The 16,004-nt window shown below is 40.1% G+C and overlaps 1 protein-coding gene across 1 annotated transcript; it reads left to right on the top strand.

The window, feature by feature from the left end:
• The first annotated feature begins 5,513 nt into the window (after positions 1-5,513).
• On the top strand, positions 5,514-13,447 carry renbp (renin binding protein). Its single transcript, XM_061075004.1, has 11 exons — positions 5,514-5,612; positions 7,688-7,793; positions 7,927-8,002; positions 8,093-8,168; positions 8,513-8,691; positions 9,876-10,103; positions 10,819-10,900; positions 11,030-11,205; positions 11,324-11,455; positions 11,772-11,859; positions 12,599-13,447. Exons 2-11 carry the CDS (start codon positions 7,693-7,695, stop codon positions 12,670-12,672), a joined length of 1,212 nt encoding a protein of 403 aa, XP_060930987.1. The 5' UTR covers positions 5,514-5,612; positions 7,688-7,692; the 3' UTR covers positions 12,673-13,447.
• Positions 13,448-16,004: the final 2,557 nt, after the last annotated feature.

Genomic DNA, 16,004 nt, shown 5'->3' with positions numbered 1-16,004 from the left:
TCACCACCAAGAATCAGGGTTCCCTGTGTTTCCTTTACCATCAATTCGAATATTTTCTTAAAAAAAGATTTGTTACTCCCTGGGGGAGCATACACATTAAATAAAGTTACTGCTTCATTATCTAATTTGCCTTTTACTAAGACAAATCTCCCTTCATTATCTTTCACCTGAGAAATAAATTCAAAATTTACTGCATTGGGGATCAGTATGGCCACACCTCTCCTCCGGCCTGATTTATGAAATGAATAATAGGTATTTTGAAACCCAAGCTTTTTAAATTTTTCATGTTCAGAAGAAGAGAGATGTGTCTCCTTCCAATATATTATCTGCTGCTTTTCTCGCTTCATTTTTGCAATAATTTTACTCCTTTTTATCGGATTATGCAGCCCATTGACGTTCAGTGTGACTACTTTATACTCCGGACGATGCATATCTTTTTCCAAACTGTGTTAATTTGTGTGACATTACCCATGATAACAAGAACAACGAACAGTGAACAATGAACTAGAAAAACAGAAAAAAAAGACTTCCAAGTCCGAAGTTCCAATAAAGCTTCAAAATGAGAGGAAATCCTCGCGTCCATCGAGGGCCTCTCTGTGTCAGAGATGGTACTCTGCACCGATAACATTTAAAACAGCTCCCAACAATCGGTAAAAAGTTCAAACCTGTCCAGCTCTGTGAGAAACGATAGTCAGTGTCTTAGTAGCTCACCCACAGACGCTTCACTCTGCAGCGTCAGATGTTCCCGGAGTGGCGCGCTGAAAGCTCCGTAGTTTCTCCCTTATCCGTCCGCGATCCATCGCCCGTCCGGATCGATTTGCACCCGCTTTCTCCCACGTCGATAATCTCCGTTGTTTCTCCCCGGTAGGGTCTGGCTCTATCTCATTTTCCAGAGTGATTCCTCTCTTCTTCAGGTCCTTTGCAGCCTTCGCCGCGCTCTCGTAGATCCGGGTGCCGCTGTCAAAAAACACCTTCAATTTAGCTGGATGTGGCGTCTGGAAGCGGATACCCTTGGCTTTGAGCTCTCTCAGCATTCCCGCGTATGCCTTTCTCTTTTTCAAGATCTCGGGAGGGTAATCTTGGTCGAAATAGATCCTTTTCCCCTCATATCGAACGACTTTTTTCTTCCATGCTGTGTGCAGCACTTGCTCTTTCACTCTGAACTCGAGGAAGCAAATCACCAGTGATCTTGGCGGAGCGCCTTGGGGAGGTTTTGGAGCCAGTGCCTGGTGGCAGCGCTGTATGCCGAGGTCCATGTCCGCTACCGGCATGCCGACTTCTGATTTTATTAGCTTGGTCACAAACGCCGACAGATCGGGCCCCTCAGACTCTTCCGGTATTCCGTGTATACGGAGGTTGTTTCGGCGTGAGCATGCTTCTAATTCGGTTAATTTAGCCTGCAAAGTCTCTTGGGTCTCTAATGCCTGGATGAGAGCCTCCCTCGCAGCTTCATCCCTGTCTTCGATATCAGATATACGTTGTTCTACCTCCGCAACTTTGGCTACAGTAGCATTTAGCTCGCTAGTAGCTTCTTCAAGTTTCTGGTTGATTTCTCCTTTAAACTCGTTCAGTTCCTTCTTCATGTCATTGCGAAGAGAGCGTCGGAATTCACTCATTTCACTTTTTAGATCTGACCTGAGTGCCCGAATCTCGTTGTAGATAGCCTGCATGTTGGGGTTAGCTACTTCTTTATCAGCGCCGCCATTGTCCTCATTGCCGTCTTCGTCTTCATATGTTTCGTCGGATGTCGCCGATTTATCACGTTTTGAGCTTGGTTTAAGTTTAGTCTTTCTTTGCTTCTCCCCTTCCATGGTTAATATCAGTACTTATCAGTAGGGTTTTTCTAAGGGGATTATATCACACCGGGTGGGAGCGAGATTTTCAAGCAGCCATCAGGTTCAGCGCCACCGGAAGTCTCTCTCCCTTACACTTCTAACTTCAGAAAAGTGGGTAAGTGACCTACAGTCATGTGCAAAATGAGGACACACCATAAAAACCTGTTTATTTAACATAGCTAAACATATGGACATTCTTCATTGTTGAAGTGGCTGGTTTTACCATGGTGGAATCGAAAAGAGCTCTTTCAGACGTCTAGAAAGACGATTATAGATGTATATGAGTCTAGATATAAAAAGACCTCAAAAGTTTGTGAAAAATAATTTACCAATAGAGAACATTCAAAACAACTGTCAACATGACCAGGTGAGGCCGTCCTAGCAAGTTCAACCCAAGAGAAGATGGCAAGATGCTTGAAAAAGTCTCCAACTATCCTAAAATATCTTCTTGTAGGACCTACAGGAAGCTCTTGCCAGTTGATGTCAAAGTACAGCCTCTGCTATCAGACTGAACAAGTTTGAGTTTCATGGGAGGTGTGCAGGTTTGCTGTAAAGGAACCATCATTGTAAAACTGCTCTTATTTTTTCCCTCTACAGTATGTAAACATTATGAATAACCCCAGTTTCTATTTGAGCAAACATTCATGAGGATAACAAATTAGCATAATTAACAGGTCCTTGTATATGCTGACTAACGTGTGGGTTGTACTGTCACATAAATAAAGAACTGATTTGCAATATAAAAAAAATAATAATAAATCAACCAAGAGAGGTTAAAGACAAATCTCCATCTCTGATGGATGTAAAAAAAATACTTGCCAAGGGTGATGCTGTTTTAAAAAAAAAAGAGGAAACTCAACCTTGATAATAATAAATACAAAACAAAAAAAATATCAAGTCATAATTTTGAACACAAAAATGGACTGTGAGTATATAGACTACTTTAAACGTGGCTTTACAACAGATGAAATACCTAATTTGCTTGCTGATTCACATGGGACTGTCCTGAGCAAACGCACACTTGGGAGGAATTTAAGCAGGAAAAAGCTCTGGCTGGAGTGGCCACCTCAGACTTGATGTAGGAACAAAAAAATGGCCCTATAGTGTCCTTATTCACACTTTCTGATGAGAAGAACAGGTCCAACTTTTGATATCCTGATCTGGTGTCTGAGCTGGTGGGGACACACCAGCAGTAGGCTTAGCTGAGGGAATAAGGATGAAGAAAACAAAATCATAATTGGTGAAATGTAGTTGTTTAGACATGTAGATTGTATAATAAATTAAAACATTTTGGGGTAAACATTTACGTTAAAATAAGAGTTATGGAAACATTGTACTGTGTGCTGGCTCAGGTGTACAAGGGGCTGGTCTGAGTGTCGATGTGGGAACAACAGAAGGACCTGTTGAGAGAATAAGGATGATGAAAAAAAGAGAAAAGAGAAATGTCACAACACTTTACTTGACACTTTTTATTCTTCTTATAGACTGTACAATAAAGGATGTGGGTTCCTGTGAAGATCAATCTTATATCCTGTATATCATCAAAAATCATACATGAATCAAAATGTTGGAAGTGTGCCACGGAATGAAAAATTACAAAAAGCTTTTATTATAATGCCAGTAATATAAGCTACAGATACAATAACAGAAAAGCAGAGATTGATGTCATTCAATATAAAAAATTTAAGAAAAAAATAAGACACTGTGACACACATATCTGCCCATCATTTATCTGGTCCTAAAACAGTAGCTTATCTTTGTTGAATAAAACAACTCACACGTGTAAATTCCTTCAGGATATTTATCTGTTGTAGTTTGTTGTCAGTCAATGAATTTGAAAGAAAAGTTGAGAAAAGGAGACAGAGATGAAGCGGAACAGCGCCAAAATGTTCAGTGCCCTGGAGGGGCCAGCACCGAAATGCATTTCTCTGAGAACCAAGCTGGAAAACGTATGACCTTTGGTCATAATTATGACTTTCTATCTCATCATTTTAACCTTTGAGCCCATTCCAAACAGGAAGGTTTACAATGGTTCAGCTCTACTTGTATATTTAAGCTTTTAATCTTGTTTACTGATTTAGTTTTCATTTTTGGATTTCTCTATATTAAGATCTGAGGTCTGTACTGCGAAGCAGGTTCAACATACCCAGGATATCTTAACTTAACCTAGCAATAGCAGTCAGTCTAAGCGATCACATTAAGCTGGTTATCAACTTAATAAGTCAACCCAGGTTTTCCTCATCAAAATCTAAGCATGTGCACAAAAAATGGGCGGTGTTTACTACATATGACCAATTAAAGACATGGAAAAGTGAACTGGCAGTAGAGCCTCGTATTTAAGAACGATGATCGAACTTTTACATTAGAAAAATTTGAGGAGAACAAACACATTATCCAGCCTAAAAGTAACACAGTTACAGCTGTTAAATGCAGGAAGGACAGCTGGTAAAATAAAGTTGTGAATGTGTAAGGTGACATTTGGGAAAGAATATTACGTGACCAGGACATAACAACGTGTGCGAACAAGATAAATAACTTGGGACCATGAGATATGAATCTGTTCTTTACTAACAAGACCTGCAGAATTGAAGAAGCCTCTTGGACGAGAGATGAAAGGTTTCACTGAATCACATGAAGTCGTCTAATGAGCTATAGTTTAACAAACACTGTCTGCACTGACTCTGAGGACACACTGTGGTGGAAATGTTTGCAATTACTAGTCAATACAAACCTATGGACCTATTTTCATGTGCCATGACTGTGCACAGTTGAATATCTTGCCAACTTTACTGAACTACATCCAGTGCATCAATATCAGTAATTTAAGTAAAGAACAGTGTCCGGTTGGTTATGTTCGGTACCAGCAGTTGACACATGTGAATCATCCCCTCTGATGAGAATCTATATCTTTCGCTGAGACACTTATCAGAGTAGGTCAAAGGAGGAGAGTCTCTGAGGAGGACTGCGGACCCTTGTCCTCCTCAAAGACTCTCCTCTCCACACCAGCTCCACGGGATCCTCTAAGAATGCTGATGTCAGGTTTCAAAGGAATTGATTGGTCAGTGGGCGGAGCTTTTATACAGCTTGATCTCTGTTCTGTAACTTAACCTGCTCCGGAGCAGGTTAGAGTACAGCATAAGTTACCATGGTGATTTACCCTGATAAGATGTGAACGGGTTTCGTCGGACCGGAAACCCTGTATTTACTCTGAAGTTACCCCCATACGCGCAAATCGGAGTGTCGGCTTGCTTGACCGCAGATTCGTAGCACAGGGCCCTGGTTGACTTATCTGTTTGTGTAATAGACTTAGGCCTATCACGTTTTCTTTTTTTTAAGTGAGAATAATAAATGTTTGTCCTCTCACATTTCCTGGTATATTAAATAACGAGCTAAGCCCTGTGCCTGTCTACAGATGGATTTAGTTGAGTAGGAACCATTGACTGTAAATAAAGTAGAAGAACAGCGTGAATCTGGGATTCACTTCCTCCTACTATAGCCGGAGCTCACTGGTCATGTGACCAAAACTGAGCCGACGGACTGAGACGCTCTCTGTGTGTGTGTGTGTGTGTGTGTGTGTGTGTGTGTGTGTGTGTGTGTGTGTGTGTGTGTGTGTGTGTGTGTGTGTGTGTGTGTGTGCGCGCGCGTGCGCGTGTCTGTGTGCGTGTCTGTGTCTGTGTCTGTGTGTGCGTGTGCTGATGGGCGTGTGTGTGTGTGTTTTGACACTGTGTCTGGAGAGACACTTCGCGTGAAGACACTGAGGTCTACAGGGATCTGGAGGTAAGAGCACTTGAATGGTGAGGTTGTTTAAACTGTGTTACTGCTGCAGACTGTGAACACTGGGGAAACACGGAACTGCTGCCGACAACACAACAAGCGGTGTGTTGTCGCTCTTTAACCAGAACAAGAAGACGAGAAATTTTTCGTCCTCTCTCGGATTAATGTCAAAAAGAGAACATGGCGAATTTGCCAACATTGAACTACAGGATTTTAGGGCAAGCACGAGACTCGGTGTTCCTGTTTGTGCGCGTTGATGTAGCGCCATTTTCAAAACAGAATAAAGAAGAACGATTAAAACGCAAAAATGTGTTTCTCAATTAAAAACAATAAAATACGTTATTTAAAGTTAAGTTGAGGCTTCTTTTGATTTATTTGGAATATGTGGTGAACAAGGGTTTAAGTGAACTGTCAGAGGTGTGCGTGCGTGCGTGCGTGCGCGTGTGTTTGTGTACGTGTACGTGTACTTGTTTTTCAAGAAAGTAGACTATCAACCTTTAGCTTTTATTGTAAATCGTAGCCTTTGCGTTTGGAACCACGTGACTGGAAACTACAAGAACTTTTGTGAATATAAGACTCAAATATATCCCCATATGTGTTTGTATATTATTATTGTTTTTATAATGATGAACATAAGGGCATTTGTATCATCCAGCTCCAAATAGAGAATCGAAGATACCACTCCTTAAAAGTGGAACACTTCTTTTGTTGTTTAGATTTGTTCCCTCTTTAGGACCTTTTCCATCATAAACACTGACCTTGGACTGGTGTGAGTCGTGGTTAGGTTAGGGTTAGGATTAGGTATGAAGTGGTAATGATTAGGATTAGGTATGAAGTTGTCATGGTTGTGGTTATGGTTAGGTATGAAGTGGTCATGGTTTAAATTAAGATTAGGTATGAAGTTTTCAGGGATGAAGTTATTAAAGGACACATATAAAGCCCATTTTTCCGCAGTTGATATGGTTCATTGGGGTCTTAATTTGAACCAGAGCCTGGCTCTGGGGAGAGACGAGCTGACCGGCGGGCCGTGCAGCGAGACTATGACGTATTTTTTGGTCGTAATCCCATTTGACGCCATCCAGCGTATCGTTTCTGACATAGAGGAACCACAACAAATCGCGGGAGTTGTTTTTTTCCAGAGTTTTTGGGACGGTAGACATACCAGATACCCAAATTAACGTGTAGAAGCACAACAAAAGTGGAATTTCATAATATGTCCCCTTTAAGGTTAGGGGTCAGACGTGATTCACGGTTAGGGTTCGGGGTTAGTATGTGTGAAGGCAAGTTTGCCTTCATTCAATTTGCAATTTCAATTTGCATCATTCAAAGTGCTCTACAGAGGAACATAATAATTAAAACGTTTTGAAAGAACTATATGAAAATGTTCTAGAATAAAAGACTCAAGTAAAACAGATAAAGTAAATGCTCAGATATAAAAGAGCTTGTGATGTATTGGGATCTGTGGCCAACGATAGTGTTTAATGGTGTTTTGTAAAATAACTGAAGTTGGATCCACAGGGAGCAGAGAAACTAAAATCTGCTTGACTTTACCTCAGTGTTGATTCTGGGAAAACTGAGCAAACCTGTCCCTCATGAGCTGAGGGTCTAGATGTTTAGTATAATAAACCCTAAATATGCTAATAATTGGCCAACCTTAATGCAAATCTACAGAGTCCTACCTTTACAATTTTATTTTGAAGTGGGTACTTTTGCTGTGATGTCAGGAGGATAGAGTAAGGATCTGCATACAGTTGTCAATGTAACATCTAACAACACTTTCCAATCACTGCCACTATGGGGCACAGAGGATAGACTTATGAGGGTAAAATTTGATATTTTAATATAATTTGAGATACCCTATATTATGACAGGCAACTGTCTTTGAGCTGTTGTTTTTGCATTTACTTACAAGGGAACTCTGTTTGAGAATAATATGCTAAATTTACCATTTGATTCCCAGTCTCTGTTCTTTTTCCATAAAATGCTGAGTATTCTTCGAACTAAGGCAAAAGTAAACCATGCAATCTCACATACGATAATGTTCACCACAAACTGATTCCCCTGCTTTTTGCTGAAAGGAACAATGTCTGCCCTGAAGCTGGAGGAGAGTCGACAGCGGATTCGTACAGAACTTGATACTGTCGTGGACTTCTGGCTCAAATACTCTCATGACACTGTACATGGGTACTGTAGAAATTAACATATTGCCTGCTCATATCTTTCTAAAGTGCAATAAACCTGAATACCAAGCAGTAATATACAACAGTTTACAGTCTGTATCCTCGTGGTGAAACTAGTTCTCCAATTTCTGTTTTAGGGGCTTCTTCACTTGCATTGGACGCGATGGAAAGGTTTATGATGAGCTTAAGTATGTCTGGCTGCAGGGTAGACAGGTAAGTTTGGATACTTGCAGTGTACAACAAACAATCCTCTCTATGGATTGTGGTCAGTTCTGTCATTGAAGTGGCTGGTTTATTTCATAGGTGTGGATGTACTGCCGCCTGTACCGAACCATGGATCGCTTCCGCAAGCCTGAAATCCTTGAAGCAGCCAAAGCTGGTGAGTAGAAATGTTAAGGCTAGTTCTGCTAATTGAACCTATTTAGTCAGAGCAGGTGAAAATCTGATTCAGAAAAGCACAAAAAAGATATGCGCATTAAAATGTCTGGACCTATTTTCTTAATTTAAATCCAGGTGACTGGGTCAGTTTCATTTGGTCGCCTGTCAATGCTGTCATATTCTCGTTGTGCATACCTGTGTGGTTTTTCACTTTCGGATAATTCACAACATCATTAAACTTTTTTGATTGAGATAGCCCTCAGAAAGTAACATCATTGTTATTATTTTGTTTTTAAGGTAGAAGAAGTCATCAGCTAACGTTACATTGTTGTGTTTGCATCTTAGGAGGAGTGTTCCTCAGGAGGTTTGCTCGTGTGTCCAGCAGCCGTGGTCAATGGAAATGTGCCTTCTGCTTAACAAGAGATGGTAAAGTGATCAAAATTCAGAGGACTATATTCAGTGAGTGTTTCTACATCATGGCCATGGATGAACTGAGCAGAGTCACTGGTGACAAGGACATGCAGGTATGAATACAAAATACTTAATATTTATTTATACGTATATGTGGTTTTTTATATGTATGTGTATCATATGTTTGATCATGCCACTGTTTAATCTTATCTTACGTCTTATATAGAAAGATGTTTCTCTGAGGTTTCTACATATTTTTACCTGTTAAAAGGGTTTTTAGTAGTTTTTCCTTACTCTTGTTGAGGGTTAAGGACAGAGGATGTCACACAATGTTAAAGCCCCATGAGACGAATTGTTATTTGTGAATGTGGGCTATACAAATAAAACTTGATTGATTGATTGATTGATGTATTTTCCCCTCTACATAACAAGCTATTTTCAGTATGTGACCAATTAAATGGTCATACCTCTTCAGTCTTAAAATAGCAATGGACCAAAAACTGAAAGAAATAAGCAATGCCCTATTTGCATACGCAGTGAATAAGTTGAAACAATTCTGAAAGCATTTTCACAGATTCAGCATAATTTATCATTAATTTGAACTAATAATGCTGTAATTATGCAGAAAGCCTGTCAGTTGTTTTTGCATGTATTCACAATAAAAATGAAATGTACATGTAGGACATAACTGGCTTCAGTTTAGAAAGTGACCGTACTGCATGATAAAGAGTCTGAAGCCTTTCTAGTGAGTCTGTGGACCTGTAGGCTGTAAACTATAGAGATTATTAAAACTGAAAGTGCAGCTGAATCTGATGGGAATGCCATTGGCTTTGCAGTCATGGTCATAAACCAAAGTATTAGGCAATATAAAACTCGGGTAATCACAATTTATGAAGGTTAACTGCTTGGCACCATAAATATCTGTGTCTCATTTCTTTGCTAAACCTCATAGTATTAGTTGAGATGTGTCATTTATGAGCTGTTGGTTGTGCTTGATGGAAAGTGAGGAATTTAATGAAGTGGCCATCCTCTTGGAAACATGACGGCCTATACCAAAGTTCAAGGTAATCCATTCAGTAGTTACTAAGGCTACCTGAATACCTAAAACTATGTTTTCGTTTGAAAACGCATCAAATCTACTACAGATCAACTGGCGTCCACACTTCTTCAGAGTTAGAGAGCTGCAAGAAACTGTACTTAGCTCTGCTCTGTAGAAACCAGGCATTCAAGTTAAAAGTTGGATAAGAAAATAACAGTTAAATGCACTTTCATGTCATATCCTCTGCTGTGTTCCTAGCTGGAGGCTGAACAGATGATGGAACAGTTGATCTACTGGGTTCGAGTGGACTCCTCAGGCTTGGGCAGGCCCCAGCTTCCTGGAGATGTTCCTACCAACAGCATGGCCATCCCCATGATGCTCTTGTGCCTTGTGCAACAGCTCACGGAAGGCCGGGGTCAGGCAGTGGTTCAGAAGTACAAAGAACTGGGCAGCTGGTGTGTACAGCAGATTCTACAGCACATACAGGTATGGACGCATAGGACATGACTTGATGCTGTCTGGTCAAAATGACTTGTCAGAATTATGTATTTACAACCAGGGCATTTGGTGACTGATTTATGAACAAACCAGTTTCAGGTCAGTTACTTTATGGTTTACATTCACATAAAGCTTAGAATGTTTTTTTAATAAATATAATTTTATTGATTGATTTTGCACATTCTTGCAGAATAGGTGGTACTCAGCGTAGTGACTATTCAAAGTGGGAACTTTCTTGCTGTGAGGTGACAGTGTAACCACTGTGCCGTACTCTCAGTGTATTGCAAATATCATTACTTCTCAGCAATGAAATGTGAATGAACTTCAGGGGTTTCAGCAGTTGTAAGCACAACATTGAATTACTGCATTTAGCTCTGCTGTGGAGACTACAGTTAAGCAAGTTTTCACCTGAATCCACTCGTATCATGTCAGGGTCGAGTGTGGTAATTTTCTTAAAAGAAAATGACACCTTAATTAAAATGTTATTTTCGTTGCACTGGCCGTACTTTACTCAAATAACTTCAGCGATCTCTTAACAGGTTGTAAGTAAACACCCATGTTAGTCAAACAAAGGACACACTGAGCAAGGTTATGTTCTAGGGCTTTGGTACTTTGTATTATTATTAATGTTCGGGTGATTTGGTTACGGTTTCACTTTGACTTTGTAGCAGAAGATATGCTGTAATGTCTTTTCTTGGTACAGAGAGACGGCACAGCTATTTTAGAGAATGTGTCAGTGGATGCAGCAGAACTGCCAGGTTGCCAGGGCCGACTTCAGAACCCAGGTAAACACTGGACTGCTGACCAGTCAGCCAGATAAGAGCACAGAGCGTGCTCGAGACAGCTGTTCTTATTTGCCTAACTCAACAGTTTCCCTTTTGTTCATCCCCTTATGCTAACCCGTGCTGACTCAGGCCATGCCCTGGAAGCAGGCTGGTTCCTGCTTCAGTACAGTGCAGAGTGGGCGGACAAAGAACTCCAGAAGACCGCCATTAACAAGTTTGTGGAGCTGCCTTACCAGTATGGATGGGATAAAGAGCACAGTGGTCTCTTTTATTTCCTGGATGTGGATGGTTACTGTCCCACACAGGTGATTCAATCATTTCAAGTAAACGCATGATAGGATTTTTTAGACAAGTGATGCTTTTGCATTTTGCTTATAATCATAGATTAAATAGGTATCTAAGTTTGCTTGTGTGTCTGACCAGTTGGAGTGGAGCATGAAGCTCTGGTGGCCTCACTGTGAGGCCCTCATTGCCTTCCTGATGGCCTACAGTCAAACCAAGAAGCACGAGCTGCTGGACAGATTCTCTCAAGTTTACGAATATACCTTCAGTCATGTGAGTGTACACTACAGTGCCAATGAGGCAGAGTAGGACAACTGCACACTTTTTTATGACTAGTTTTCAGATATTCAGCATTTTGGAAAATTCTTTTTCTCATTAATGTGAGGGAGATGTTTCTGATTAATCTCATTTCTGTGACGACAACCTCACTAACTTATTTTCATTTAAGATGGAAGCGATCTATCAGAAATTATCTCTGTCCATATTATCACAGCTGAAAACACATGTCACATTTGTATAAGGTCTTTCTGTACATCTGTATATTTGAATACACTGTAAAATATGTGCCTGATTTTTGTTTTCTCTGCAGTTTCCTGATGCTAAGAGCGGAGAGTGGTTTGGCTATTTGACACAAGAAGGGGAGGTGGCACTGGATTTCAAAGGAGGCCCGTTTAAAGGTGAGATCGTCATTTAGATGAAGAATAGACTGAATGCCAGAAAGTGGAGTCCCCTAGTGATTCTTTCTGACTAAGGGAAAGATGGCAGGTCCTTTATGTTGTCAGCAATGATGCACTGAAAGACATACAATTCTATCTGACGGTGGTTTTTGGTGCTTACATGACCAACTTCCTTGCCAGCGACACCCAACAGATTCGATTTTGGTGGTCAAAGGTCAGGTTCATCGTGACTTCACATAACACATATTTTGCTTTGTGAATGCTATTTCTAGAGAACACCTTCAGGGAATCAGGGGCACTTTACCCAAAAGTTTTTTGCACCATTTTGCTGCGGTTTCTGGGCTGAAATATTAAAATTTCAGTTCATCTGACACTGTCAAATATAGGCGAGTTAACTAGTCAAAGTATTAAAGTAAAAAAACTTGTTTTACCAATTATTATGTTATTTGGTTAAGCTCTATGACACCATTCGATCATTAATACTGAAGCAGATGTGTAAGCACCAAGTGAAGCTACAGTAAAATAAATCTAAACTATTTTATATATTGTGAGAGCTTCTTTCTCTCTTTGATTTGTCTTGAGTTATGGCCTGGATGAATTGGATGTTATCTTAACTAGGGAACAAAATAGGGTTGTTTGGTGCCTCCCACCCCAGCCACTGGGCCCCGGATGTTTTATAGCACAGCTGATGCCCCGGTGAAAGTCTGTAAGATAATTGTGTTTCTCATCTCTTTTTCAGGGTTCTTCCATGTTCCCCGTTGCCTGTACATGTGTGAGCGGATTCTTGATGATCTGCTGGCCAACAAGGACTGAGCACTCTGACATTGATTTTACAATAATTGGACTGAAGCTGATTTGTGATTCTGTTCATGAAGTCAAATCATCATAATCAAGTTATAACGAAAAATTCGATTCGAAATTTGCATTTCTGTTGATTTACTAGTTTCATCTCATTAAAAATGTTTTGTTACTGACCGACTCATTAAATTTGTTGGTATATGATATTATGGCACCAAGAGGAAATTTGTGTTAAGCTAAGATTTACTTTCTTGGACGGACTAATGTTTTTTCTTACTTTGTGCCCACCTGTCTTATTTTTTCCCCTGTAAGATACTAAAGAGGATATCCTACTGTCTGTCTTAGTTCATGGACATTGACACTCACACTTTACATCTACACCAAATGCATTTTACTGTGTCAGTTGGCCCACAACATGCCTTTTTCCATTATCAAGTTCCATCCCAGGGTCAACACTGTCAACCAGATACGCACTGTCCCTTCTTCATCACACATACTAAAACATGAACTCAAAGAACGTGTCAGTTAAGGCCTTAATTCTACATGGTCACTGAGCTTTGGAGCCAGTTTTAAACACATTTTAAAGAACACATATCTGAATACAGTTTTCCAGCATACCAATTCATATATTCTAACTAACTGGTGAACCACAATGAATGTTACAGAAGTAAAGAAATCTAGTGTTTGACTGCTAGTTCTTGGCATTAGTACATTCACAGCCAAGTCAATGAATTGTGTTTTGAAATATTACAGCTGACAAATAAATGTGAAACCTTATGTACCCATTTCATTTATTTGTCATTTCTCAGTTTGTCACACTCAAGTTCCAGGTATGTCGGATAAATAATAAAAAGAATATAAATAAATATATAAGTATAATAACTTTATTTTTAAAACACTCTTCAAGCAAATAAGAACAAATTGCTTACAAAGGTTTAAATGCAACATACAATATTTAAGGTATGGCAATTTTATATATAAAGCACCTGTCATACACAGGTAGATTGAAGGTGCTGTACAGGGACACAAAAGAAAATCTCAAATACAAAATTAAACGAAAACTATTTCAAATTCGAAAGCATATAAGAAATTATAAATCTGTATGAAAGTTTGCAGAAAAAAGAATACAAATAAAATAGATGGAACTGTAAATGTAGTTTGAGGGAGATTGAACCATGAACACTGAAACTACAGCAATTCCGTGTGTCACGGCGAGTTGATGAACTTTGATGCCACGCCATTAATATGGTGTTTGACGAAAACTCACGGTAATTTAATGCCGACTTCATTAATGTCTTGAGACCCTTTTGACAGTTTGACATGGTTGTGGTCACTGGATGGGAGAGTATGACATGCAAAAAAAACAACATTTCCCTGTTGCCACCAGGGGGTGCTGTGATTTTAAGCCATGATTTCTGTGTAGATGTCATCAGGCCGGGACTCCTATGTCCAGTTTGAGGTAGACCATGAATGTCCAAGATACACAACCTTGTGTTTTCATGGCGTGTAACTAAATTTGACGACACGCCACTGTCACACCATATGATGAAAACAAAATATTTGAGTTTCATAATATCTCCATCTTATTGAGATGACATTCACAGAATTTGAAGTTGATCTGATGAAAGCCCTGGGACAAGTTAGGCAAAGTAAAAATTTGGAAAATGTGGAAAATGGGCATTGAAAGATTTCAATGCAAATAATGAAAGACGTGCATATAAAAACATACATACTTAAACAAACATATACAGGTATGCATGTGAGCCCACATCCATCTACTAATTCCAGGAATCTGTCTGTCTGTGCCTCACATAAAATGGAAAACATTCATCTTATTGGCTTCATGTGTATCCTTAAGGGTCAGTGCAGTGTCCAATTTGGTTTGTTTTGGATCATGATGTCATAATGTCAGTGATACTGTAGATTGTTTCTCTAATCTTATTGGTAGCAAAAGTTAATGTAGGACTGCATGAAATGATGGATTTTCCTGCTTCATAGTGACGTCATGATGATGTAACTCCTACAATACGCTCCCTCTCTCCCTCCTCTCTGGCCTCCTCTGTTTTATCAGCCCTCCCTTCAACTGACTCTTTCTCACTCATGCATCCCAACTCTGTCAAGAATAGGCCTACTCGCCTTTCTACTCTGTCCTCTTACATCACGACAGGTCCGCAAGTCCTTCCCGACCTGCTCACTTATCAATCTCTTCTCTCCTCTTTCTCTGCCTCTATTTCTGCAGTTGCAATTTAATCCTCATTTTCGAAACGCCCCTCTTCTAGAATATTGTAACTCCCTCCTGGCAGGTGTTCCTGCTAGTGCCATCCGACCTCTGCATCTCATCCAGAGTGCAGCAGCTCGACTGGTCTTTAACCTAAATTCACTCACACTACTCCGCTCCTCAGCTTCACTGGTTACCAGTGGCTGACCGCATCCGTTTCAAAACATTAGTACTTGCGTACCGTCCTACAAAGGGATCGGGTCCAGTCTACATCCAGGACATGGTCAAACCTTACACCCCAGCCCGTTCACTCTGTTCTGAATCTGCCAATCGGCTTGTTGCTCCCTCACTGCGAGCTAAACACTCAACAAAATCACAGCTGTTTGCTGTCCTGGCTCATAAATGGTGGAGCGAGCTCCCCAATGACATCAGGACAGCAGATGTCATTGGGGAGCCGCAAACTCAAATCACATCTCTTCCGACTATACCTTGAATAAAAAAAATGTAATGTTTTAATAGCACTTAAATGGCACTTACTTAGAGCACTTTGTAGTTTGGCTTTCTTGAAGAAAATTGTACTTTATTGATTCTTGTTGTTCTGGGTTTGTACCCTCATTGTTAATGCACTTATTGTAAGTTGCTTTGGATAAAAGCGTCAGATAAATGAAATGTAATATTGTCCTGGAAAACACAAACAGGCCACAAACGTGCTTCCAGCTAACAATAACCAACGGAAATCCTACCATAAAATGTGTGTAGCCTACTACTCAAGTAGGAATAACACTTATCTTAATTCAAGGCACAAACATTTTATTGAGTTTGGTCCATGGTATCATACGCTGGAGGAGATGAGATAGGAGACATTCAAGTTTCCTTTCGTAGCTCCTATTATGGCAGCCTTTTACGTGCCTCCGGGTCATTGTAAAAACGATTTGGTACTTGAGCTTTATTACATTTCGACCATAGCCCGGGACACATTTCAGAGCGGAAGCAGAATGTCTGAGCGGATGTTTTAAAAACCGGAAGTGATCAAACCGGAAGTATTTTCAGTTCAGAGAGGCTCTATCGTTTGTTAACACGATCACTGTTATTATGCGGTGTCATTACATTGGGATGGACACTGACAGAA

Source organism: Limanda limanda, chromosome 7 (genome assembly GCF_963576545.1).
Source record: "Limanda limanda chromosome 7, fLimLim1.1, whole genome shotgun sequence".
NCBI lineage: Eukaryota > Metazoa > Chordata > Actinopteri > Pleuronectiformes > Pleuronectidae > Limanda > Limanda limanda.
The sequence above is the reverse complement of the archived record's forward strand: the minus strand, read 5'-3'. Positions and strand labels throughout refer to the sequence as shown.

Bases quoted from the DNA above. Each gene is read 5' to 3' on its own strand.
- renbp (XM_061075004.1), top strand. From the start codon at position 7,693: ATGTCTGCCCTGAAGCTGGAGGAGAGTCGACAGCGGATTCGTACAGAA. The intron at 8,692-9,875 runs GTATGAATACAA...CTGTGTTCCTAG, and splicing joins CTGGTGACAAGGACATGCAG to CTGGAGGCTGAACAGATGAT. The intron at 10,901-11,029 runs GTAAACACTGGA...GTGCTGACTCAG, and splicing joins GGGCCGACTTCAGAACCCAG to GCCATGCCCTGGAAGCAGGC.